The sequence below is a fragment of the Ochotona curzoniae genome, unplaced genomic scaffold (assembly GCF_017591425.1).
Source record: "Ochotona curzoniae isolate NIBS_2020 unplaced genomic scaffold, NIBS_Ocur_1.0 contig_2210, whole genome shotgun sequence".
Taxonomy (NCBI): domain Eukaryota; kingdom Metazoa; phylum Chordata; class Mammalia; order Lagomorpha; family Ochotonidae; genus Ochotona; species Ochotona curzoniae.
Window position 1 is genome coordinate 35,200,322 of NW_024465369.1, and position 26,879 is coordinate 35,227,200.

At 38.1% G+C, this 26,879-nt stretch overlaps 1 protein-coding gene across 3 annotated transcripts in view; it reads right to left on the bottom strand.

Annotated features, from left to right (window-relative positions):
* GPR155 (G protein-coupled receptor 155) overlaps positions 1-26,879 on the bottom strand; it is a 40,824-nt gene that overhangs the window by 7,752 nt on the left and 6,193 nt on the right. For 2 of the 3 annotated variants that reach the window (XM_040971736.1, XM_040971737.1), the window contains 12 exons: positions 19,641-20,040; positions 16,953-17,118; positions 15,999-16,154; positions 14,066-14,149; positions 13,344-13,461; positions 11,020-11,104; positions 10,838-10,928; positions 10,100-10,310; positions 9,859-10,008; positions 6,895-6,999; positions 3,253-3,389; positions 1,167-1,262 (listed from right to left, as the gene is read on the bottom strand). In XM_040971736.1, the coding sequence (XP_040827670.1) occupies positions 1,167-1,262; positions 3,253-3,389; positions 6,895-6,999; positions 9,859-10,008; positions 10,100-10,310; positions 10,838-10,928; positions 11,020-11,104; positions 13,344-13,461; positions 14,066-14,149; positions 15,999-16,154; positions 16,953-17,118; positions 19,641-20,040 (1,799 nt within the window). The remainder of the gene's footprint in view (positions 1-1,166; positions 1,263-3,252; positions 3,390-6,894; positions 7,000-9,858; positions 10,009-10,099; positions 10,311-10,837; positions 10,929-11,019; positions 11,105-13,343; positions 13,462-14,065; positions 14,150-15,998; positions 16,155-16,952; positions 17,119-19,640; positions 20,041-26,879) is intronic. The other variant, XM_040971739.1, reaches the window with a different exon arrangement.

Genomic DNA, 26,879 nt, shown 5'->3' on the forward strand with positions numbered 1-26,879 from the left:
ATCTTTCTCTCTTTTTTTGGATCCTCCTTTTCAATAAATATAAATCAATCTTTTAAAAAAAAACAACTAAGGGGTTAATGAAATCAGATTTTTAAGTTTGCCTATGAAAAGTATTTTCCATGTGTAAAATGTCATTTTCCTTAAGCATCCATTTTAATAGTGAGATAAATATAGACAATAGCACCTATTGTATTTATTTCATGGAATTTTAGTATCCAATGCTTTTTACTTAGTTAGTTGGTTAATTATTTATTTATATATTAAAGGCAGATGGGGGAGAGAGGAGTAGAAGATGGAGAGGGAGAGAAAGATATCGCCCATCTCCTGTGTCACTGCCCAAATACCCATAACAGCTGGGGCTGGACCAGGCTGAAGTCAAGTGCCAGCAAATCAATATGGATCTACCCTATGGATGGCAGGGACCCAGGTACTTGCGCCATCAAATGCTGCCCCATAGGGTGCATGTTAATAGGAAAGTGGAATCAGAAGAGGAGGTGGGACCTGACCCAGATGCTTGGATATGGATGCAGACTTCCCAAGAAGCATCTTAACTGCCAGGTCAAACACTTTTTCATAGTGTCCTAGTTTTTAAACTGAGGATAATAATATTGACTCTGCGGGTATTGCTGTGATATTTAAATGATAATGAACATAATGTGTTTGACATACAATGGGCTCACTTAGAATGGTAACTATGGCTGGCTGAAATTTTTACACTATGTGATTTTTTTTCTTTATAAGGACCTGTTGTCCAAGAGACATAAAAAAAAGAAATTAAATGATAATCATCTATTTAAATAGCTAAGTTAAAGGCTGAGGGAAGGTAAATTATTTTCTCAAACTGAGTTATTAAGATCACAACAAAGTCTAAAAAGAACTTAGGAATATTATTCTTGGTTAAATTATTCCTCATCTCAAAATCAAAGCAAATAGCTCTGGTATTTCTGGTTAGAGCACTCAGTGTACATTCTGATGACTTTAACCAATATAATACTTCATCTCTTCTAGGAAGCAGGCAGCAGCTGTCAGCTGTCATGTACACCAGCAGCTGGCAAACAAATGAACCCGTTGTGAGTTAAAAGAAAATAACCCCACCCGCACCCCACCCCCACCCTGCGAGCCTATCCAAGCAAACAAAAACCCCTCAAAGTTCTCAGAGTAAGTACCTGGCCAAAGTTAAACACAGCGCAGAAAAACTGTAACTCAACATACAGTCTTCCAGGCTCTTGGTTGAATAGCCACCATAGACAACTGGAAAGATTCTGCAAGAAAAAAGAGCACTTTGATATGGAGCAGCATAATCATTTCTCTCCAGAGCACAGTATAATAACTTCTCTTCTTAATTATTAGGGGAGAAAAGACGAGAGGGAAAAACACTGAGTGAATATAGAGGCTTTGTCTCTCAAACAAGAGGTTTCAACCTCTCCTGCTGACAGATGTCATTCAAACAGCATCTATTCTGATCTGATTTGAAGCAAGACGACATGAGCCATAATACAGAAGCTTACATAATGTATCAGCCCTGCCGACTAGCCCGAGACAGGACTGATTTTAAAATTAGTTCTGCACAATGAAAACAATTACACCACGAAGCAGCAATTCTTGGCAGCGGTTCTTATTTTTGAATTTTATTCTTAAACGGCAGTTACAGTGGTGCTAGCTGCTTTCACACATGTAACGAGCACCCCAGGGTGAGAATATTTCCTTCATAGGCTGACAGATCTAGCTCCTATTCCTAAGCAAGTGACCCTCGAATCATCTTACAGAATTATGTAATAACTAGTGCTTCACAGCTGAGAACTTTAAAAAATATGTTTATTTTCATCTACTTGAAAAGCAGAGAGTGGCAGAGACAAAGGTCTTCCTGTTTGCAGGTTCACTCCCCACATGGCTGTAGCAGCCAGGACTAGGTCAGACTGAAGCCAGGAGCAAGGAATTCCATCCGGATAACCCAGGCAGCAGAGATGTGATTAACCTGCTGCTGCTTCCCAGCATGGAAGCTGGATCAAAGCAGAGTAGCTGGGACTTGGACCAGCAATCCAATATGGGATTTGATCATTCCAGAAGGCAGCTTAACACACTATGCTACAATTCTATCCCCATAATTCTGGTAGTGCAGTAAATGTATGCATTTAAAATGTGCTATATTTTGCTTTCAAAATCATCAAATTAAAAACGTTTTTTTTTTTCAATATCCAGGACCAGTATGTGGTATAGCAGGTAAAGCTGCCACCTAGCGCTGGTAGCCCCTGTGGATGCCTATTTGACTCCTACCTGCTCTACTTCCAACCCAGCTCTCTGCTAATGCACCTGGGAGGCAGCAGCAGACGGCCCATGTGTTTGGGCCCTGCACACTGGTGGGAGACCCAGATGAGGCTTGCATCCTGGCTTCTACCTGGCCCTGCCCTGGCTGTGGCAGTCATTCAGGGAGTGACTCAATGGAGGAAAGCTCTCTTTCCCTGTACTTCTGCTTTTTCTTCTCTATATTTCTGCGCTACAAAATAAACAAATAAATCTTTAAAATGCAATATCTAATCCTAGTGAGAGCACTTTATGTATTTTTACTAACTCCTCTCCCCCAGAAAACAATTTGATAGAATATATTCAAAGTCACAGAAAGATCTGTATTCTTTAATTCAAGGTTCTCAACTTTGCGAATTCATCTTAAAGAAACAATGTGTGAATATGATTAGAGCATTTTGAAAGCCATGAACAATTCGTAAGGAAGTGAGTAAGTACAATTACAATATATCTCTTCTAATTACAGCAGCTTGGAGCCAGGCAAGGCAGAAGCCAGAAACCAGAAACGTCATCCAGGTCTGAAATAAGTGCTCCAATGTGAAATGCCAGCACTGCAAGCAGCAGCTTAATCCATGGTGCCATAATGCTAGTCCCAAGTTCAAATTACTTTTTAAAAGTTTATCTGATGAACATGTTAGAGGAATAATGCACTTCTATGAAGAATGTTAGTATTAGGCAGCCCTATACACAGCATGGAGTTAACTGGTTTCACTAAATTCTGGGTTCACAACACAGAATGAAAAACTGGTGCTAAGCAGGAAGAGCTACTAGAACAGGTAGGCAGTTGAGCAATGTGAATGAGTATTCTCTTCCCTCCCAAAACTTTTAGCAAAAGATTAGGATTCAGACGGCCTTTCTGCCAAGCTCCTAGAAATCAGCAACTGAGCTTCTCCCAGATGCCCAGATAAAACATTTACCCCAGCCCCCAAACAACCCAGAAGAAACCATTACAGCAAACAGGCCGATGATGAGGAGTAAACACAGCAGCACATGTCGAGTCAGTTGCTGGTCGGTGCTCTGCAGGTACTGCTCCTCCTCCTGGGCCAAGATGCAGCTCTGGGAGTTACAGCGACCCTCACAGTGCTCGTCTAGAAAACAGTGAACACAACAATCTGCAATCAGAGCTTCCGATCTGAATGCATTTTAAATATATAATGACAGCCAAAAACCACATTCAGCTAAGAATCACTATATAATTTCAGATGAAATTGGAGAAAAGCTCCTCCAGGTTTTAGGAGACTTTTAGTTGTAGACTGTTTTTAGCTGAGAAAAACAGAAGGATCATGCAATAGGTCCCTTAAACATCATTAACAGTGTTTGGCAGCTATTTAATTTATTAAGACTTACTTGTTTAAAAGTCATAGTTAGAGAGAAAGTGAGACAGAGAAAGAGCTTCCATCCACTGGCTCACTCCTAAGATAGCCACAACAGTCAGAGTTGAGCCAGGATGAAGGATCCAGGAACTTCATCTAGGTATCCCATATGGGTAGCAGGGCCCAAACACTTGGGCCATCTTCTGCTGCTTTTTCTAGACCACCAGCAGGAAGCTGAATCAGAAGTGGAGCAGCCAGGACACCCCATAAGGGATATTGGTATTACAAGAAGTACTTTACCTGCTATACCATAGCACCAGCCCCTATGGCTACATACTCTATGCTATATAATGATAATCTATATTATTGTCATATTTATTTAAATGTATGATTTTTAAAGCCTAAATTAATCATTCAAGTTTGACCTGTGATAAATCTATTAGTTGAGCATATTTATTTGGCTAACTGTATAAAAAATTAGTAATATTTCCTGCCTTTATATTAAAATCTACCTTGCCAAAGCCTTAAGTTACTAAATAAGTATTAAATAAAATGTATTCTTAATTAATTATTCATGTTATATATGTAAGAGGCAGAGAGATACAGAAAGACAGAAAACAGAGAGAGAACTCCCATCTGCTAGTTCAATTCCCAGATGCTGCCAATTGCTGAAACAGGGTCAAGTCAAATCCAGGAATGAGGAACTCAAGCTAGGTGTCCCTACATAAGTAACATAATTCAACTCCTTAAGCAATTACTGCCTATCCCAAGAAGCACATTAGCAGGAACTAGACTCCAGGGACTGCCATACAAGATTGTAGTGTTCCAAGCAGTGTTTTAACTGCTAGGCCAAATGCTTAACCCCACTATGTTTTGTTGACATATAGAAACAAATCCAAATTATAAGCATGATTCTTCTACAGCTTAAAATAGAGGTGCTTTGACATGGAATGCCAGCATCTTAAGCAGTTGCTCAACCTGCTGTGCCACTATGTTGGCCCCCTTAGTGGCTCCCATTCCATAATTTTTCTTTTATATAAAATATCAGAATGGGGCTGATGCAGTGGCTCAAATGGCTAATCCTCCACCTGCCAATGCCAACATCCATGTGGGTTTGTGTTCCTGCTGCTCCACTTCCCATCCAGCTCCCTGGTTGTGGCCTGGGAAAGCAGGAGAGGATGGGACCCTGAACGCAAGTGGGAGACCTAGAAGAATCTCATGGATCTTAACTTGAATATACTCAGCTACAACTGTTGTTTCCACTTGGGGAGTAAACCAGCAGATGGAAGGTCTTTCTGTTTCTCCTCTCTGTAAATCTGATTTTTCAATTAAAATAAGTATATAAATTTAAAAAATAAGACTAGAAAATGTAAGAAACTCCTATAATTTAAGTTTTCAGGAACTAACAAGATCAATGAAGAAAATGTAAGATAAGAAAAGCCTAAAGAGATTTTTGGCAAATTAAAAAGTTGTGTAAGCAGAGAGCTTACAGATAAAGGATTTTGTTGTTGATGTATTATGTAGGGAGAAATAAATAAGGCTTTGGGAATTCTGATATACAGAAACATTAGCTATGCAAAAGAGGTGCACAAATAAAACTTGCAAAAAAGTTTAATAATTGAATGCCAGAAGGGGTGAGTGAAGGCAGAGTGAAATCTCAACATTTGATTTATTTTTACCTCTTTCTGGGGAACTGTGAATTCTCCCATTATTTGAAATTCATTCCTAGGCAGCAGACAGAAGCTAACTATAAATCTCATGTCATAACAGCAACTTTTATTGCTACACTCTAGTTAGTAAGTATTTTAAGTAAACTATATCCTGGGCTCACAGATTTGCATTCATCATTTAGATTTACAGAGAGAAGGAAAGACAGAGAAAAATCTTCTGTCTGATGCTTCACTCCCCAACTAGCCACAATGGTCAGAGGTGAGCCAATCCGAAGCCAAGAACCAGGAGCCTCTTCTGGGTCTCCCATGTGGGTGCAAGGTCCCATGGTTTTGTGTCATCGCTTTCCCAGGCCACAAGCAGGGAGCTGGATGGGAAGTGAAGTAGCTGGGATACAAACTGGCGCCCATATGGGATTCCAGAGTGTACAAGGCAAGGATTTAGCTAGCAGGCTACTGCGCTGGGTCCAATTATTATATATTATATATATATAAAATAGTTACTGTGGTCAGCATTGTGGCACAGTTGGCTGTCATGACCTGTGATAGCTCTATCCCATATTGGAGCACCAGTACTAGTCCAACCAGCTGCACTTCAGATCCAGTTAGTTTCTAAAGGATCTGGGAAAGTAGCAAGGATGACCCAAATATTTGGGCCCTTGCCACCCACATGTAAGACCCAGATGGAGATCCAGGCTCCTGGATCAGCCTGGCTCAGTCCCAGTAGTTATAGCCATCTGGGGAGTCAATTAGTAGATGAAAGAGTGCTCTTTCTCTCCATCGCTCTGCCTTTCAAAGAAATAAAATACATCTTAATTCAGATCACAAACATGATTCAGTCTCTTAATTTCTATGCCTAAAGGCTATTACTTTTAAAAAGGTGTTTTCTCATATAAGGAAAAGCATATTGAAAGTATAAAGATTCAAAATGTAATTAAGAGTTAATTAACTATCCTGGTGTGAAGAGACATATGGGGGGGATGTCTCAGTTTCTAAAACAAGAAAATAAGTAAAAAAAAAAAATAAAGAGTGTAGTCTTTAGGGCAAATTTAGATTTATTAGAAAACATGTATATGTACAGTACATTTATGTATATAAAAATTTGTAAAACATTTATTTATTTGAAAGGCAGTTACAGAGAAGGAGGGAAGGATGGAGACAGAGATCTTCCACTTGCTAGTTCACCCTCCAAATGGCCACAAAATTGGGGTTGGGCCAGGCTAAAGGCAGCAGCCAGGTTTCTCCATGTTAGTGGAAGAGGCCCAAGGATTTAGGCCATCTTCTGCTGCTTTCCAAGGCAATAGGAAGTTGGACCAGAAGTGGAGCACCCAGGACAGAAACTGGCATTCATATGGAATGCCAGTGTCACAGGCATGGCTTACTTAACATGCTATGCCACAGTGCCAGTTACCCAAACTTAATGTTTTTAAATGAACATTCTTTCTATGCATGACTATTATCCTGTTAGCGCTTTCCCCATCTCACTGGGGAAGTCTGTTCTCAAAGAGTGTTCTGTTATGTTACAGCTCATAGAGAAATTCCGGAGTTCTTCTGAAGCCTAGGGATAAGGAATCATCTGTCTTTCAGCCCACTGTACAGCCAGGGGCACTTACTTTTCTCAAACGAAGGAGTCGCAGGTCTACTGGTGCTTGTATTTGCTCCGGGCTCCGCTGATGGGCAGTGCAGTTCACCATTTCCAATGGAGCAGGAACAGCAACCTGCAGAGATGAAGTAACACGTGACAACAGAAATGGACAAGTTCTAGTTACAAAATAAAATCTAGTCAACTTGCATGTCTTATGCAGTGGAAATGCTTTCACATGATAACTATCAAGGAGTTTTCAATTATGCCTGCACAGAAAGGAAGATGTAAAAAGTTCCAGACAAAGTGTCTGCTTTTTTCCATGTCATTTCTTCATTGTGTAAGACAGGGAAAATGCTCTTATCCATGCCATTTTATTAGCGCCTACTGTGCTTTGGCAAGTAAGAATAAAAACACCTTCCTAACACAGCTTTTATTTCATTACTGCACACACACACACAAACACACACACACACACGCTCTAATGAGCGCTATAGTAAATGAAAACTCCCTGATCTGAATTTGCAAGTTTTCCATGAAAGCCTTTCCTTCTTTCAGGACAATTCTTTAGGGTCTCCTACATATTTATTTGGAGACTTCTAAGGACCCAGGCTGACAAGCATGGAATTCCTATATCTGTGAATTCATCTAAATCCTCCTTGTCCTTAAGTTAAATTAAAAAAATCACTTCTTTCAAGAAATTCTCTGATTCTAGAAGATTCCATAAAACTATATACTTTTTCTAATATGTACTGACTAAAATCTCTTACTAGTTTGCAGATGAATTGGTTTGCAGAAGTCACACTGAAGCATCTAAGAAGCTAGAATTTTTCCCCACTACAAAGAACTGCACGTGGTGCCCCTTCCAAATTTTACACACACGCGAGTACAGGTATGCAGCTCCTTGTCATAGAGTATAATACAATAATGACTTCAGTGACAAACTTGTTAAGATTTTATATGCTAGAAAAATGAATAATTCTTAGGCTGAGCCTTCCATTGATAGTGTGCTTAAATTCTTCACTGATGTTCTTAAAAATAAAAGAGATTTCCAGGTATAAAAATGACAATCTATAATAAGCTATTGTAAACGTCTTTTTAAATTTAAGATAATGATGCCATCTCAAGGTTAAAATAGAACACAGAATAATAGGAAAGAAAATAAAGAGATTATCTGGGCCAGCCCTCTTCAGAAACTTGAGTTTAAAACAGCTAAGATAAAATTACTAAGAAAACATACAAAGGTACTTAAAAAGTTTATGGAGAAACAGAGTCAAAGCATGAATTTATTTGGATGCAAAAATAATTTTTAAATCTCTAATTTCTAAAAATATATCTTTTAAACATAGTGTGAAAAAATATTTTAAATATATATGCACTTAAAAGGCATGGTGACAGAGAGATTGTCCATCATTTTTAAACTTCAAATTCAGTTTTATAATGGAAAGTGAACAAGCTCCAAAGAGTGAAATTCTGATGATATAATCACAAATGACCCAGCAGAGAAGTTAGTGAGCTCCATGCTGAAAGGCTGTGAGGTAGAGGCATAAGGTGAGCAGTGACATGCAAGTGCCGGTATGGTTCACGAATGGAGGGGGCTCCAGTGCCCGCAGGAAGGTGTGAAGGAGAACAGGAGGGGCACAGGTCTGATAAGGGTATGGTGAAGCCATGAAAAGGATTGGAGTACCACAGGAAGGTCTGGGACCTTATAGGTATTGCAAGGCCATCACTGACTCTGCATCAGAGTCTAGCGTGACTAGTGACCAGAAATCCTTAGAGGTAAACTTGTCCATTTCTCAGAAAACAGACTGGGTCAGAGGATGCTGGCACACAGGTAGCCAGGTTAAGAGGGAATTACAAGAAGCCAGCAGAAACTGGAGGCCAAAGGAGGAGAATGTGGTGTTAGAGCATGGTTCAGGAGAAGTGCTGGAGGAAGTCAAGGGGAAATGGATGACCTTATGAAAGGAGAACGACATGCCCAGAGTAACCAAGGTAGCTGAAGGGGAAACAGATGTTGAGACCCAAGAGTCTTGCAGGACAGTGGAACAACTAAAGGCGAAAAAAAAGTGCTGAAGCTTGAGTGGAAAAATAATTTAAGAAAAGGACTAAATAAATGCTAGCTGTATACTCAGAGATGTAAGCAATGTGTGTGTAGGCAGCAGAAATACTGGGATTGGACCTATTTAAGGACATCACAGTAGGGATCCAGCTTTGGGAATCATATGCGAGGGTTCACAGTGAAGCCACACAAACATATCTATGTCCTATGACCCAGTCATTACCATGCCATGAGTAATCCTGCTGTTTACCCAAGGAGATATGAATACAGATATTTACTGCAACATTTTTTCTAACAGGAGGCTATCTTAAAGCAACCTAAATATCCATCAGTATGTGAATGGATAAATAAAATTTGGCACATTCATATACTTGGACACATCTATGACATGAATAGACATCTGAAAATACTGATTGCAATGCACTAATTGAGCATAAGAAACTGTTCTGGGAGGATACAGAGTAAATTCGTACTACTGGTTATCTCCAAAATTAACAAGAATGGAATACAGTCTAGAGATTTCAATTTTACTCCTAATGTTACATTTCTTTTTTAAAAAGAAAAATATCTAATGCAAGTATGCCTTTCTTCAGTTATAACTTCTTTCCAAACCCTCCGGTCCAAGGAAGTATCAGAATTTAGAAAAAGATTATCCTCACAAAAACACTTATAAAATAAAAATCTAATGAATGAATTTATAAGTGCTATTATTGACTAGGATTTAAGTTCTTAATTTAACAAACATCTATGAGATTAGATTAGCTCAATGATGTTTACTAAATGAAACATTTAGGATCTACGCTATAAAGGCATGTCATATGGCAGGCATTTGGCTGGATGGTTAACATGCCACTTGGGACATCCATATTCCATATCGGAGCGCCTGGATTCAAGTCTTGGCTCTGCTCTCAATTCCAGCTTCCTGCCAATGCGCACCCTGGGAGGCAGCAGGTGATGGCTCAAGTGCTTGGGTTCTTGCCACACACATGGGAGACCCGGGTTGGATTCCCAGCTCGTGGCTTTGATGCAGACATGTGGGGTGTGAACCAGCAGATTGGAGATCTCTCTCTGTCTCTGTATCTCTGCCTTTCAAATAAAATAAAGCAAAATAAATATTGTAAAATATTTTTTTTTCCTTAAAAAGACATGTAACAGTTTATATATTTAAGGATCATACTTGTTTCTGGCATGGAACTTGTAAAAAGTTCTGGTTCACTTGTTGGTGCTGGACTTTCCTCAAAAATAGCATTGTCAGGGTCTGTGGCTTTGTGGCTCTGAGACTGGTCAAAGCCTTCATAGCGCCCAGCTTGAGTAGTGCGGTTCATGCACATGAGCGATATGCCGGCGATTGCGATGCTGCAGAACAGGGTGACTGCCGTGATGATCATCTGTCAACATCAGAAACAGGCAGTAAGCACCTTTCACAAACTCATCTTGGTGTTCTTAGTAGTATAGTCTAAGGGCAACTTTTGTGTGTGTGTATGTGTAGAAATTACATATCTACAGCTATAAGTACTCCAGAAGAGGGGTTCTTAAAGATGGGTAAGAGTAAGTAAAAAAAAAATGTACGTTACTTGTAGAGAAAAAAAGGGGGGTTGATCTTTGCAATTACTGCAACCTTATTAGATGGCTTTAGTTGATCATTCCACCAAGAGAGGAAACATAATTCACAAGTGTGCTTAAAAGAACACTCGGTAAGTTTTAAGGATTTAGAAATCTTTTGCTAAAAATAGAATTAGATATGCAAAATGTTCAACATATTTTTAGGTCTGACAAAGTAATATGGGATTATCAGAATATATGTAATAAGTTGAAAGAAGTTTTCAAGGTTAGTTTAAGGTAACTATAACAAGGTACATTATCAAGCTGAAAAGAGATGTTCTTAAGAATAGAACTGCCAAAAAACTCTTCTCACCTGCTCTTTTCCATAAAAGAAAGCTGAGTCAATGCTATCTCCATTGTGCTTTCCCGTTATCAAAAGAACACCAATAAGGAGGGCAGGAATTCTGTAACAACAAGGGTTATTGAGAGAGAAAATCAAAAATGAATAACTGCACATATGGAAACATGAAAGCAAACACAAAATCACCAACTCACCCCCAGCCAGATATTATGATGATTCCAACTGGGATTTGTACACTCTCTCGCTTTTTCAAAAGAAACAAAGAAACTGCTAGAAGACCTAGAAATGAGACACATGGACATTGATCAGATTCCACGGGATTTTGTTTCCTTATTTTACACCAAGTTTATTTTAATACTATAATTTTTTGCCCAAGAATTTACACCTTGAAAATAATGTCCCCGATAGTTTGCAACAAGTTTCTTAATCCAAAATCATTCATGTCATCACCCCTATCATGTTTCTTTCCTCAAATCTGGTTTTATGTGTGAGGATTTTTTTTCAGAAACCCAAATCATTTCAAAACATTTTAAAATCTAAAACTGTAAACACAAATATTCTAAAAATAAAGATACTCTTACTGTGTTGGTGAAATGAAATGTAGACAATTTTTACATGTGGCAAAAATCTTGAACTTATACTTTATACCAAGTTCACTGAAAACATGTGTTATGAAAAGTACAAGAAACATCTTATTTGATGAATTCTACATAGCTACATAAGAACTTTAGTGTTGGAAGAAAAATTTTTGCAGTAATGCCTTCATTTTATCCATGTGCAAACAGGGTTTGCCAAAGCAAGCAGCCAGCAGAGGGCAGAACTAGACCAGAAACCCAACCGCAAGGTAAGGTTTGGAACCTTCAGTGTTTCACACAGAATCGTGGAACTATGTGGTTCCTAAGACATATTCTTCAGCATTTGGGGATTTCTGCAAGGAATTTGAAGTCTTTCTGGTTTATTTTTGATGAAAATCATCTGTATGTCCATCTTGCAACCAAAATACAGTCTCATGACTTCAGGGCCTGCATTTGGTTTTTTATTACAGTTAAATCAAAGGAAGGCCACATGGAACCATAGCATGCCATGCAGCTCAAACGCAGGCACTGTGCCAATGTGAAGAAAGACAAGCAGTGCGTGAGATAACCAGGTCATAAAACTGCAAGCAAAGGCAAGTCGGACTCAAAGAGCCACACTGGGGGCAGTGAAATCCATTTGAGATTTTAAGCACTGATTTACACAATTTGCCATGTTAATTAAAGTTGTTAATTAGAATTTCTAGGTTGATAGTTTTGTTTGGGCATAAAATCTGTGATTCTGCTTTGGTTTTAGAGTTATATACTAGCTCTCTAGAAAGGAGCCACAGCTAGACTTCAAAATTCGGTTATAGCATTGAAGGTTAAAGGGCATCTTCCTAGGGGTTATGGATTTCAAAATAACATCTTTGGGTGGATTCTGCTATGTATGTTTGAAAGGCTTGGAGCTTTTTGACATACTGATCTGATGCTGTCATTCTCTCCAGGTTAATTTGAATATACCTAAGTATCAGACATCAAGTTGGCCCATCTGTATTTAGAAATTGTCTGTAGGCTTTTTCAGCTTGACATTTCATGCCAACCATCATGCTCTACAAGGTGTACTTTCCTCTAAGAATCATACATTGTCTCCCGTTTCCACTGAGGTTTTCATTCTGAAATTCCTCTCCTCACCACACTGTTTCGCTTCAAAAGGCTGTTGACGTAGATGCAACCTCCTTTTGATCCTGGAGGCATGAAATCAAAGGTCTTCCTTTGCAGACATTTCCTGATATTTGTCTCTTACCATCCTACAACTTCCTTTTATGTGCCTTTCTACAGGTTCACATTTGTGATATGAATATAAAAGAGCTAGACAGGGTTGTTTTTACAAACATACCGGAATGCATGCACACAGGTAAATGTTACATCTCCAAAAGCACTGCATGTACTGAAACATTCTGAATACTCTTTGAAGCCAGTTGAAATGAGGAACAGTCTATCTTACCAGGTACTCCTTGATTACCATACTCTTTTTATCCTCCTACTTGTATTATTCTCATTCTACCTTCTCTCCCTGTTTGCCGAGGGCCTATCATGTACCAGACAGAAATACCCATATTTCATTTCATCCTCAAAATAACCGTGTAAGATGCTGTAATGCTGTCTTACAGATATGTGAAGTCACTTAAAGCAGAGCCAAATTTTTGAGTCATAGTCTAATCGTGAGCTCCAGGACACACTTCACCCACCTCTGTCCATTCTTGCACTTCCCTACCTGCCTCCAGTGCCTGTCCCCTTGGCTATGAGTGGCCTGGAGCCACAGAGCCTGCCAATCAGGAAATAAAACTCATCTTTGTAGTCTGCCTGTGATGGTGGCTGTACTTGCTCGATTGAACACTTTAATCCTGTACTACACAACTTCAAATAAAACCCTAAAAGCTCAGGGCTTCTAGGGATGGGGAAAGGGAGAATAGATCTCAATTCCTATTCACTATCCAACTTACCTGTCCACAGGTAGGTGCTATAGAGGGAGCTGTACAACAGAACAAACACCAGAATTTGTCCAACAAAATTTTTTTCTTTAACAAAATTCCATAGCATCATTCCAGCACAGACAACAGACTAAAGAAAAAATTATTAAAAGACTGTAAATAGCTAAGAAAACCATGAGTCAGTACTATCACAGAAAAAACTGTAAGCCAGTCTACTCATGTTTTATTTACAACAAATATAATTGCTCAGTTTAAGTTACTGTAGAGAAATTAACTAATAACTAGTCATTAATACATATTAGTTATAGCAAAACCTTGGATTTATGATTTCAAAACCCCTTTTTATATAGAGCCTTTGGCAATATATATATATTCTAAATATCAGCCTCATATTTAGCAATGGAATTCACAGAAAAGTTCAGTCTTCTTTCCCTGACAATTTTAGACACGCAAAACTTTAAAAAAAAATTCAAGAATTCAATTTTTAATGATTTAAAGAATACCAAGTTATCATTAAATGCTATCATTAGCCTCAACTTTAGATAATCTAAGACCTAAGGCAGTATTTATATGCTAGGCATAAACTAAACTAATGTTAATAGAATGTTAATTGATCTGCCTTTGGTAATACTTCTGACTTCACAGCTGGGAAAATTTCACAAAGTGCTTTTCTCATCAACAGTAGAATCACCCACAAGAAAAGCATAGTTCTAAATGTCTGTAAATATACTAACCTGAGCAATGAGTAAGTTTGTTGTAAGCATATGAGGAAGCTGCTTATATTTCTTACTTAAAAGAAGAATACCCAGAGACCAGATCTTGAAGACAAAAGATTCAAAATTATTAATGTTTATTGATCTTAATAATTACTTATTAAATAACATACTGATTAGCAACTTCAAAGAATCCTTTTTATACTGGCTCAGACAGAAACTTTAGCATTTTATTTACTTAAACTTGTCTAGTTCCCAAAAAGGTAGTAGGGTAAATTACCATATCCAAAATAAAATATAAAGCTTGGAGGAATCCCACAGTAAATTAACTGTCCATAAATGACAGGATCTTTAAGAACTAATATCTTCGACCCAGTGAGGTACCTAGTGGCTTAAGTCCTCACCTTGCACGTGACAGAATTCCATATGGGCGCTAGTTCTAATCTCAGTTGCCCTGCTTCCCATCTAGCTCCCTGGGAAAGCAGTCAAGGACAGCCCAAAGCCCTGGGACCCTGCACCTACTTGGGAGACCTGGAAGAAGTTCCTGGCTCCTGACTTCAGATCAGCGCAGCTCCTGCTGTTGTGGCCACTTGGGGAGTGAATCATTGGACAGATGATCTTCCTCTCTGTCTCTTCTCTCTCTGTATATCTGACTTTCCAATAAAAATAAACCTCAAAATAAAAAAAATAACTAATGTCTTGATCAGGACCATGTTCTAACAATGCATAACTCAGGGTCTAGGGTGGGACAAAGGGTCATAGCCCATAAGTCAAGAAAAAGTTTTAGAGGGATATATAAATACAATGCATGATTCTAAGGTTTTCCACTTTGCGTTATGCTGTATTGGCTGATGAGTTAGCTAAACATTCTGTATAAGCATTCTGTCCCCTTACCCTAAGATTAACTGTCTTATAGTCCTCATAGCCGCCAGATAAAGAAATTCATATAGACGGTCCTCTTAAACTGCCCTCTTAAAAATGGCAAGATTTTGAAAATGTGAGAGGAAATAGGATTTCTAATGAATGACCTAATCATACATTTGCTTGTTGCCAAAGATGTATTTACCAGCACACAGTCTTTTCTTTCCAGCTAGACTGGTGTTCAAATTCAATAGGCAACTTGGTCTATAAAATACTGTGGTTATTAAATACCTAATATAAATATATTCTTTTTTTAAAGATTTTAAAATTTTTATTGCAAAATCAGATATACAGAGAGAAAGAGAGAGAGAGGGAGATCCTCGGTCTGATGATTCTCTCCCCAAGTGAGTGCAATGGCCAGTGCTGCGCAGATCCAAAGCCAGGGGCCAGGTCTCCCACACTGGTGCAGGGTCCCTAGGGTTTGGCCATCCTCGACTGCTTTCCCAGGCCACAAGCAGGGAGCTGGATGGGAAGCGGGGCTGCCGGGATTAGAACCGGCGTGCATATGAGAAACCAGTCCATTCAAGGCGAGGACTTTAACCACTTATGCTATCGCGCAGGGCCCAATATATTTCAATTTGAGAATGAAGTTAATGATTTAACATTAATTGAGCAACTGAAACTGAGCCCCCAAATCCCTTCTGAACATAGGATGTTAAAACAGCTAGTGTTGGTACAATGATTCTTCCCTAGAAGAATGCTTTTCACATAGTATTATCTCATTTAATTTTAAAAACAATCCAGGGAAATAGGTGAAACTACCATCTTTATTTTATAGCCGATAAACGTGACTTTTTAGAGTCATACAGTTATATTGAGTCAAATCCAGGTTTAACCAAATGTCTTGCTTTGTCTGCCATATAAGTGTAATTCCCAGTGGAAAAACAAGAACTCAGAAGCTTGGCAATTCACTTGATGAGGAGGCTTCAGCTTTCTCGATTTCCTAAGAAATTTAACTTTGAAGTCCTTTTCTATTTCTATGGAAGCACTCATTCTGTAGTTTCCATTAAGACTCACACAGAAATATACTTACCAGGGAAACTAGGCTGATAATACTTATGTCAAAGCTAACGTTCTGAATGGCATATGCCAATGGCTTGGGGTCCATAGAGGGAAAGGTCAGTAACCAGGCAGAAACATACATGATAGGAGCAGACACAAATGTGCTTATCACCATCCCTGAGGTTACCTGCAAAATCGAAAACAAACTGAGGAGTCACAACCTTTAAACAACTACCTTACCCTTTGAAACATCCACTAAATATGAATGTATCTTAAAACAAAAATGAGAACCAGTACAGATGTTACAGAATCCAGCAGGTTGTCCAATACCCTATTTCCCCTTCCTGAGGGTCTTTAAAAATTCCTTGATTCCTCCTCCAGTCTAGGCTCAACTAATGATTACACATCATAAAAGTAAGAAATTCCACCAGGTGTCCTCTAGGTGCTAGGAAGCATATTATACCAATGACTTAAAGAAACCGATGAAGAGTTTCTTTCCATACCATTCACAGATTAAATAATGTAATTGACTTTCATTGAACAACTAGGTTTCTTCATATTACATTTCAAAATATTTTAATGCTCTTAAACACTGTTAATACTGTGGTGTTAGCTGATTTTAGCTATATGTTACAGATGATTAAGTGATTATGTGGTATTTTGTATTTCACAGTTGATTTATCTATGAATGAAATAGATTTTTTTCCTTAAAATTTCCAAACTGTCTGAAAATAACTTTTAAAATTGATTAGGATTAGGTATCAGTACATAAAACACTTGAAAAAAGATATGGCTGAGTAAAAGACCTCAGGTTAAATAACTATTATTACATGGTATTATATGATGCTTCCTTACTTACAATGAAGCCGTTTACAAATATCCAATTCTTTATTTATATAAATAGAATGTTGCTTTCTGCGATTTAAAAATTCATTGTTCTCTTAGCCACAGAAACAATCAAAGTTAGAAAACAGTTTATACTTACGATCTCAACTTCCATGTTGAATTGCGTTGCAAAGATAGCCACTCCTGGTGCTACGGGAAAGACGCCATACAAAAACGCGTAATTCGATAAACTTGTATGGTTCGCTACACTGTCGCCCTTGTCCAAGAGTTCCACCATTTCTCTACAAATAAGTGGCAGTACCAGGCTGAAGAAACAGGAAATGTATAATGTACTTGACAGCAAAGCATGCTGGTCCTTAGTTGTAGGTTCCTCTAACAAACTTGACTGTATATTCTTCTGCTCAGACGTCTATCTATATGCATATCTTTTGTGCATTCATACTTAGGAACATTTTGTTGAAAGAATTCAGAATGTAGCTGGGTGCCATTTCTTTATTTGTTCTCAGTTCTTACTAGTTTTTTTTTTTTTTAACAGATACGATTTCAAGAACATAATGATACTCCCTTCCACTTCCCTCTCCCCTCCTTTTTTTTCCTGTCTTTTTAGTTTTTGAGCTCTGGAACCATCTATAGTGTAATAATATTCTGAAAACAATTCAAACATTGGGAATTAAGAGGAGAAAACAACAGATACACTTTGTCCTACAAATGATTTTCTACAAATAATGGTAAAAGTTACAATTGTAAGTGCTCTCTGACTTCCTTATTGGTGCATTGAAGTGTTTAGAAGCAAAGACGAAAAGACTGGCAGCTTGAGTAGGAAACTACGTGAAGAAAACTACAAAACTTAAAAACAAAAGCTGAACTTTATTAAGATTAGAGGTTCAGTGACTGTTAACAGTGCCGCTCCGGAAGAATCTCAAAATTAGTAGAAAAAATACATGTTCCAATGAGCTCTTCGCCTCTGTGTATAGAAGAAAAGGTTAGCAACAAAACGGAAGTGGATTAAGCAGAGTCATAGTTTGTGAAGTCCAGATCTGGTGAAGACATGATTATTAAACAAAGCCTTTCAGATCTGAGAAAGAGCCCATCAATAGTAGCTAAGCTCTCCCTTAGAAACAGAGCCCAAGGTCGCTAACACTATCACAGCAGCACATGGAAAGACACCCTGCAAGGAAGAAAAGAACAGTCCACATGGAATTAAATGAGAAGTTCCTTTTGGTGCCAAAAAGCATAAAAATCCACATATAATTTTCTCACAAAACACATTTTCCATTCGTTCTTTGAAGATTTTTGCTATGTATATCTTTCAAAAATTTTGGCATCAAAATAAATTTTTCTTTAAACCCCATTCTTCCACAGACTCTCTGAACAATCCTTATTTCTTTTTTAATTAAAAGAGAATTGTGCATTTCATTAGAACCAAAAACCAAGAAAAATGTTTTAAAGTAAATATTTAAATTTTACTTATAAGCTTATAAATTGATAATACTATACTATTATTGTTAGAATCACTTTTCATACTGTAACAATATATTTAATGTACTTTTTCCTGAGCAGCATAACACCACAAGCATTTTTTCAGAATTTATGTTTGTACTGATTTATTTTGAAAATATAGGGGCAGGCATTTGGTACCATAGTCAAATCACTGCTTGTGATGTTTGTAGCCTGTGTGAGAGTGCTTGGATTCGACAGACTCTACATACCCTAGGAGGCAGTGGGTGATGTCTCAAATACCACCCATCTGAAAGACCCAAATCGAGTTTTAGACTTTTGACTTTGGCCTGATCCTGCCCTGGCTATTATGGGTTGTGGGCATTTCAGAAATGAGCCAGCAGATTTCTCTCAACTAAAATGAAAACTATAAGTACTATATCATCACACATTTATGAATTTATCTATGCAAGAGCTGAATTTCATAGTTAAATATACCTCAGATACTCTGGGATAATCTTGCAAGTAAATTATGTCAACTGCATTTTGAAATGTACTTCACAGCTAAGGGGTCAAGTAAAGTAAAGAAATACTAAAGAGTTAACAAGAACTTCTTATTTGATAAGTTGGAATCAGATAGCTGATAATATTCCTACTAATTTACCAAGATGTGGGAATTTCAACCAAGGAGTCAGTGCAGTAACTTAGTGGCAAAAGTCCTAGGCTTGCAAGCGCCATGATCCCATATGGGCGCTGGTTTCATATCCAAGCTGCTCCACTTCCCATCCACCTCCCTTTGTGGCCTGGGAAAGCAGTAGGGGATGGCCCAAAGCCTTGGGATCCTGCACCCACATGGAAAACCCAGAAGAAGCTTCTGGCTTTGGATCAGCTGAGCTCTGGCAATTGCGGCCACTTGGGGAGTGAACCAGTAGATGGAAGATCTTTTTCTCAGTCTTTTCTTCTCTCTGAAAAATCTTCCTTTCCAATAAAAATAAATAAATCTTTTAAAAAATGAAAGTTCAACCAAACTGAGGATCACAGAATATATTCTCAAGTCAGGAAAAAATTTGTTGTAAGTTATTGTAATCATTATGACTAAGATATTTTGTACTGCAAGATTGTAATGGAGCTCAAATCCTGCAAAATTCATTTTAAAATGCTCTGTGACATTAGGAGATATTAAAGAAACATAAAGAAGCTGAAGGGAGATCAATCATCTGTATCCTTAGAATAAAATGGAAGGGTAATCATGCCTGGAATAAGTAAACCTCTTTCTAGCACACATCAATGTCACACTTTCCGTGAAATTACAACTACTTTGTGGGGAGAAATCACTAACATTCAGGCGTTGATGAAGTGTATAATTCCCAAGACAAATAAGTAAACTTACAGTTTGGCTGTGATGAGAAGAATGAGTACAACAAATGCTGACTTCTTCAGTCTCCTTATTTTTCCCACCATGGTGAGACCAAGATAAAACAGGGCTGCTCCAGAGAAAGAATTTCCAAGTCCATCAAGGAAATTTTCCATATATACAGGAATCTTTTTATCAAGAATAAAATTGAAGGCAATACCAATGAACACCATAAACACTATTGGGTTCTGTAGCACACGGAGAAATCCAAGTCCCACAATTTTTACTTTGTTTTGAGAAGTACTTTGAGCATCTTTCGACTTCTGGATTTCACAGAAGATAAACCCGATGGGATTTAACATCATAAGAGATATTGGGGCCACCAGATAAATGTACTGAAGATATTCTGGGTATGTAGTTTGATATAAAGCTTCAACTGCAAAACAAGAATATTGATTTGAAAATGAATGCCATAGAAATACATATTATGTACATAACATTTTCTGTGTTTAATTATAGCATACTGTCAATCAATTTAAATAGAGCTGGATGACCTCATTTGCCTATTTTGGGAGAAGTAACTTTTAGTAATAAAGCTGAAAAGGAAAAAAACTTACTGTATCATTTAGCTCATAAAATGATAACATTTAATGTGAACATTTGGCAGAATGGCTAAGATATCTGAGATACCTGCATCTTTTATTGTAGTGCTTGGTTCAAGTAATGCCTCCGCTCTTGAGTCCAGCCACCAGTATTCCCACTAATGTACACTGCAGCAGGCAGATGATGACCCAAGTTCTTGGACTCTTGATACTCACAGTGAGCCCCGCCCAAGCTATTGCAGGAATTTGGGGAGCCCTGGCAGATTTTTCTTACTCTCACCTTCCCTCTCTATTAAATTTTAAGAAAATTTTAAATGATAACCAATGCTAAAAACTACTTTTAGTAAGATCAGTTTAAAACATGCAGAACTTAGAATTTTAAAAAGAAACAATTCAGGGGCTGACACCATTACTCAACTAGTTAATCCTCTACTTCCAAGTGCCAGGATCCTAAATGGGCTCTGGTTTGTACCCCGACTGCTCCATTTCCCTTCCAGCTCCCTGCTTGTGGCCTTGGAAAGTAATGGAGGATGGCCTAAAGCCTTGGGACCTTATGCCCGCATGGGAGACTGGGAAGAAGCTCCATAGGCTTAGCTCTGGAGAGTGAACCGGTAGATGCAAGATCTTTCTCTGTCTCTCTCTCTCTCTGTAAATCTACCTTTTCCAATGAAAAGAAATACATATTTTAAAAATTCAGTGTAAAAATCTAGTGGCACACAAAATATTAAGTGACAACAACAACAAGGCAGTTGTTTGTATCTCTGAAGAGGGCAGTTTCAGTGGCCTGGTGAGAGAAGTCAGGTTGCAGAGGACCACAGAGAGGGAAAGACAAAGGATGTGATGGAGCCTACCCTGTACAGGAAGAGAAGCAAAGGTGGGAGAAGGTTGACCAGAAAGAAAGGTCAGAGGGAACAGGTCTCTATGCAGTCCAGGAATCAAGTGCATATGGAAATTTAGGAGTTGGGACTAGCTCAGAGAATGAGCTATTACGTGTGATGTTTCCCAAGGGACTGTGCCCATTGGAGTTGGTGGGTGAAATGGACTAGACATCACTGTAGATAAGGAGAGAACCAGGAATGAAGAGGGCAGAGAATACAATAAGTTCACAAGCTAAAGTGAAACAAGATCATGGTAAAATTTGGGACAAGAATGACAACACTGAGTGACCAAAATGAGGTTAGAAGATAACAGCAATGAAGATGAGCAGTCAGTCTAGCCAGATGTCACACACTCCAGTGGGGTTGTTCCCAAGTGTGATGGCCCTGTTGGGAGAGCAAGTGGTTGTGTGAGTGGCAGGAAAGAGAATAAATGTTGTTGGGGACTCTCAGTGAAGGCTTTGAAATAGGGATAGAAATTTATATCAAAGAAATATTCCAGAGAAGAATACACAAATTACATCAGTGTTGATCCAACAAATGGTGCAAATTCAGATATACTCTCTTGGGAAAACAAAAGTGTCTTTTTTTTCCATCTAGCATTTTCCGGGTGCAAGCTAATTGTTTCATCTGTTTCCACACTGAAATACAAGGCTAGAGTGGGGGGGAAAATCCAGGGCTGTGTCAGATTTACAATAGTGCAATAGAAAGTATGCATGAGTATTTGGTGGGTGATTTAAAGGATTTTTTAAGAGGTTAAGTACACAATACAGCTTTTGGACCTAGCCACTCCATTGGATGTGTTTCCTTGGAGAGAAGTAAGTGGCTTGCATCAGATCTCCAGCAGGTGTGCCTGGTGGAGATAAGTGTTAGTGACCTAATCAGGGCAACTAAGGGCCTTGAAGGAAACAAGCCAGTCTCTAGGTACATTTTTTGACAACTGTTCTCCAAATTATTCAATCCACCACATACAAAGGCCGATTCACAACTGACCTGAAGTTGAGAAAAAAAAAAGGATAAAATATGAAGAATAACAATCACAAGGAGAGACAATCATGAAAAAGTGTAAAAGATCAGGCTTCTCAGTTTACGTTTAGATAAAGTGACACAGGTAGAAAAATACGTTTGTTTACTTACTCAGGATACATAAGTTCAGTTACTATCATGCACGTGACCTGTTAAAGTTATGCAACTAAATTATATAACCTGTAGAAGAAGGTCACCACACTCTCATCAGCTAAAACCTATTTTATGTAACAGTCAATCTCTCTTTTGCCAACCAAGCACATACAGAGATATTTGTGATATTGATATCTCCAAAATGAATCAGTGGTTAAAAATATTTAATTACCTAAGATTTGATCATTTTTTCCCACAGGTTTCCAAATTAAGTGTGCTAATACTCTTTTAGTGAGTTTCCTTCATGCTTCATAAGATTTCATCTTTCGACTAAAAAGCAGAACTTTTGATAATTATTTCTAGATAGCTCTACTTCTGATGAGATGTTTTTACCTTTTATAGAAAGGCACCAATATCTGCCCAGCACTCAACTTTTTAAAATAATATTCTGCAAGTCTTGTGTGCCCAATCTGAGTACAAGAATTTTTCCTAAGCAGCCACAATAAAACATGAAGGTGTTTGTTTTTGTCAAATTACAGCTATAGCTCTGTGATCTATTCAAAGCACCTTATTCATAATGCCATTTTCTGGAATAGAAACATAGTTTTGGGGTACCTTAGTAGTGCCACACAATATTTTCGATTGTTTCAGGAGCTCAATGTAAATTTGAGCAACTGTTTTTATTACCCTATAGCTGACCAAGTATGGTACAGTCCTCTAGTCTTGTTTTGCTTATCCAGGGTCAATAAGAATGGTGAGTATGTTGTAGTGAGAGACTGACAGAGACTGGGAGACTAACCACATCCCATGACTTGTGTTACAGTGTGTTGCTACAACTGTTCTATTTTCAAAAGCTGTTGTTAATACCTTACTAAGGGCCCAGTGCAGTGGCTCAGCTGGCTAATCCTCCACCTCCAAGCACCAGGGTCCCATGAGGTCACAGGTTCATGTCCTGGCTGCTCCACTTCCCATGCTGCATCCATGTGGGAAATCTGGAGGAGGCTCCTATCTTTGGATGGGCTCAACTCTGGATGCTGTAGCCATCTGGGGAGTGAGTCAGTGGATGGAAGATCTCTGTCTCTGCTTCTCTCTATAAATTTGCCTTTCCAATAAAAACAAGTAAATATTTTTTAAAAATCTTGTTGAGCCTAATTTATAAATTGAACATCATCTTAGATATATATAAGGGAAAAGCAGCCTAGGTGGTTTTGCAGGGATTCATTGTATCCCCAGCAGATAAGGGGATACTTATTTGCTTTCTTTTGTGGGATATTTTGTATTTTCTCTTGACTCCTACTGTTACCATTAATCAAAGTCCCCAAACTGGATTATGTCATGTTTCTCAATCTATATTTTGCTTTTTCTTAGTCATCCCCTTCATTCACTGCCAACAGTACCATGTAAATCTTAACTTTAAAAAGCCAAATTTTGTATCAAAAGTTAAGATTTTCCCACTGCCTACAGGAAGAGCTATAACAGCGTTCTTTGGACATTCACAGTCCAGTTTCCACAACAGACTCCTTACTTATCCAGCCCATCCCTCATTACTGCTTAGGCAGACTTCATCAGTCAGTTCACCATCGCAGGCACCGCCCACTCTGTTTGTAATTCCTAGCTCCACATGTCAGACCCTCACCCTCCAACTTCCTGAAATCTGTCTACTGCATGAGGATAGTCTCTTGTACTTCTTCCTCTGAGCCTTTAGTCTATGGCAGGTGTCTCCCTCTCCCTGGAAGACTAGGTGTTTTGTTTCTTAGTGATATCCCAACAACCTCTGAGCACTTAGAAGGCATCATTTTATAAACATGTTCTCCACCACAGTGCTGGATGGAATTCACTAACATAGTGATGAGCATCAAAGGTTTTGGATGCAGTAAAAATGCATCTTTTAAACTCATGGCAATTTATATCTAATGGTTATCAGTTAATTTCTTTTTGTATTTACTTTAAAATGTGTCTTCTCCTTTAAAAAATTTTGTCATTTTGTTTTTAAATTTGACAAGAATTATATAAATTTACAGTGAACATACTATTTTGGAATATGTTCACATTGTGAAATGGCAAAATAAACATGTTATTTCACATACTGAACATTTTTGTGTGATGAAAACACTTAATAACTATGCTTCTAGCAATTTTAATATGATGTTTTTAACCATAGACATTATGTTGTATAAGAGACTTCTTGAACTTTCTCCTATCTAGCTGAATTTTTTAAATGCATTTTTGTTTGTTTTACATTTTACTGTTTATAAAACAAGCTAGAACTGGAGTATTTTAAACTGAGTTAGGCAAGTGTGCAAAGGCAGAAACACGGTCCAGTGAGAGCGCAAAGAATTTGTGATTAAACAAATACTTGTTAAATTACTGGAAGAACAAGATTCAACATGGGAATTTCAGTCTATTTCTGCCTTTCATTTGCATAATTACTTAACACTGTATCTTCATCCATAAAGTGGCAGTGTTCTTTTGAAATCAATCTGAAGATGGTTTTTGAAGTCTCAAAAAAAAAAAAAAAAGAAAAGAAAATCACATAAAGGCAATGACTTCTAGTGACTAAAAGGGGATTTATAATCATAATATCACCTATTAAGCTGTAATTAATTAATGCTTATACATAAGGTTCTTGAAAGGCATGGGGATTCTCATTATGAGGAGTTATTATATAGCTTTGAAAAACTAAGGGACACAATTAGCCACCTACTGTGGCTCCCATTTTGATTCCTGCAGGGTTTCAATCCCTAGCAAATAAGACAAAGCCCCCCGACAAAATCATTCTATTACTTAATGGCCTATAGTTAAATGCTTCATTTCCTTTCTGTTTACAGCTCAAGCACTAGAGCATAATTATGATTAGTCAGAGTACTTATGCTATCAGCATTGTTTGAAGAATAAATTATAGGACTTAACCATTCCCTATTAGTATATTTTAATGACAGAGGCAGGGAATCATTCAGATTTGTGGAAATCAACATTTCACCTTGGTAAGTTCTTGGTTTCTTCCCACATTTGGATATTTAAAAGTATTTCTGTGCTTGGTATACTCTTGCAATGAAAGTATCTTGACTGAATTTGAAATGTAATACAGCAACATGGTGAAGGAATCCATCATGGGGGGAGGGTCTGGGGAGGGGTTGGGGGATCCCCAGAGCCTATGAAACTGTGTCACATAATGCAATGCAATTAATAAAAAATATATATATTATAAAAAAAGTATTTCTTAAAAGAGTCATTCTTATTAACAGTAGTAATGCATTAAACTGTCACTTGAGTTAAGATAAATCCCTGTACTGTAATTTTTATAGATCATTACAATTGTATAATACACAGGAGAAGGAAACATGACCATTCTTTTGCTTTATTCATTAACTTGGCTGCCTGTTCTGTGCCAATATGCTGTGAGTCACCTGGAAACTGGATGGATGTGAGATAAATACAGTCTGAAAAAGGACATTTCTCATAACCTATAACTGATGCCCTCTCTCTTGCTAAGAGTGGGAAGTTCTGGGAGACGCTGTAGTGCAAACAGATGGCAAGTTCTTCTTGCTGGATGGTCTCCTGTGTCCACTGTGTGCAAGGGCAGAAAGCAGACGGGCACAGACAGCGTCACAGACATCCTCATCATCAGACAGGCCTCTGCCAGTGGAGAGCACGTCCATCTTTACCATTGTTTTTTTTTTTTTTAGTAAAGCTGCAGTGCACAGGCTAGTGTTGCAAGAGCTCTCACTAACTACAACTGACAAGCATGCGGCAGCTGGGGCTAGCTCACTGTCAGGAACACATTTACTGATTTCATGTGGGACACAGGAAGAGCAGTGGTGAAAATGGCTCTTCTTTTCTTTTTTCTTGGAAGATTCTACCTCAGTATGAAAACAGGTTAGTTCATCTAATAGGGGTTTTGCAATTATTACTAATTTCATGGACTATTATAAGGAAAACATTTTTAATTATCTCTGAAACCAATGTATTACAAGGGCCAGTTGGCTCCAATAAGGATGGAATGTTTTCTTGTGTGTGTTGTAAAAAATGCCTAAGATTTAGAACCAGAAGGTCTAGGTCTGAGTCTCAATCACCCATTAGCTGTGTGACCTGGGATAAAACAATTAAATCTCTGTAAGCCTGTCTCCTTATTTGGAAATGAGGATAATCATATCTGCCCTACTTAAAGCAGATACGTATATAATAAAGTGCTTTGTGAATTATACGGTTAAAATGGTAGTTCTATTTAGTTATGGGCTTACTAATCTAAAAAGCATGATACCCTACATTTCTATTCCATGTCTGATGGAAGATCTAGCTATACTTATTAAATTTTTAATACTATCACACTCAGGCACACCTAAGAGCATTACGCCATAAGTGTATTGACAGGTTCACGTTATTAATTGTCCTGAGAAAGTACACAAACATATTAACTCCTCGGTCATTTATCTCCAGGAGTTTTTATTTCATTTTAAAGTTCAATAACCTTAGAGGAACACCTATCTAGTTTCTGATTATTTACAGCTTAGTTACCTAAGAGCCTAGTTTTTCCTGCCTCTTAAACCTCCTGCTTTACTCAGAGTTATCTGATTTCTTTGGTACTTCTCTACCTCTGGAAGACAAGGTGGAGGAATGCCAAAGGTGGAAGATGAAAAGCATAGTTCACCAGAATCGTGGTGTCAGTGGTGAAAAAAGCT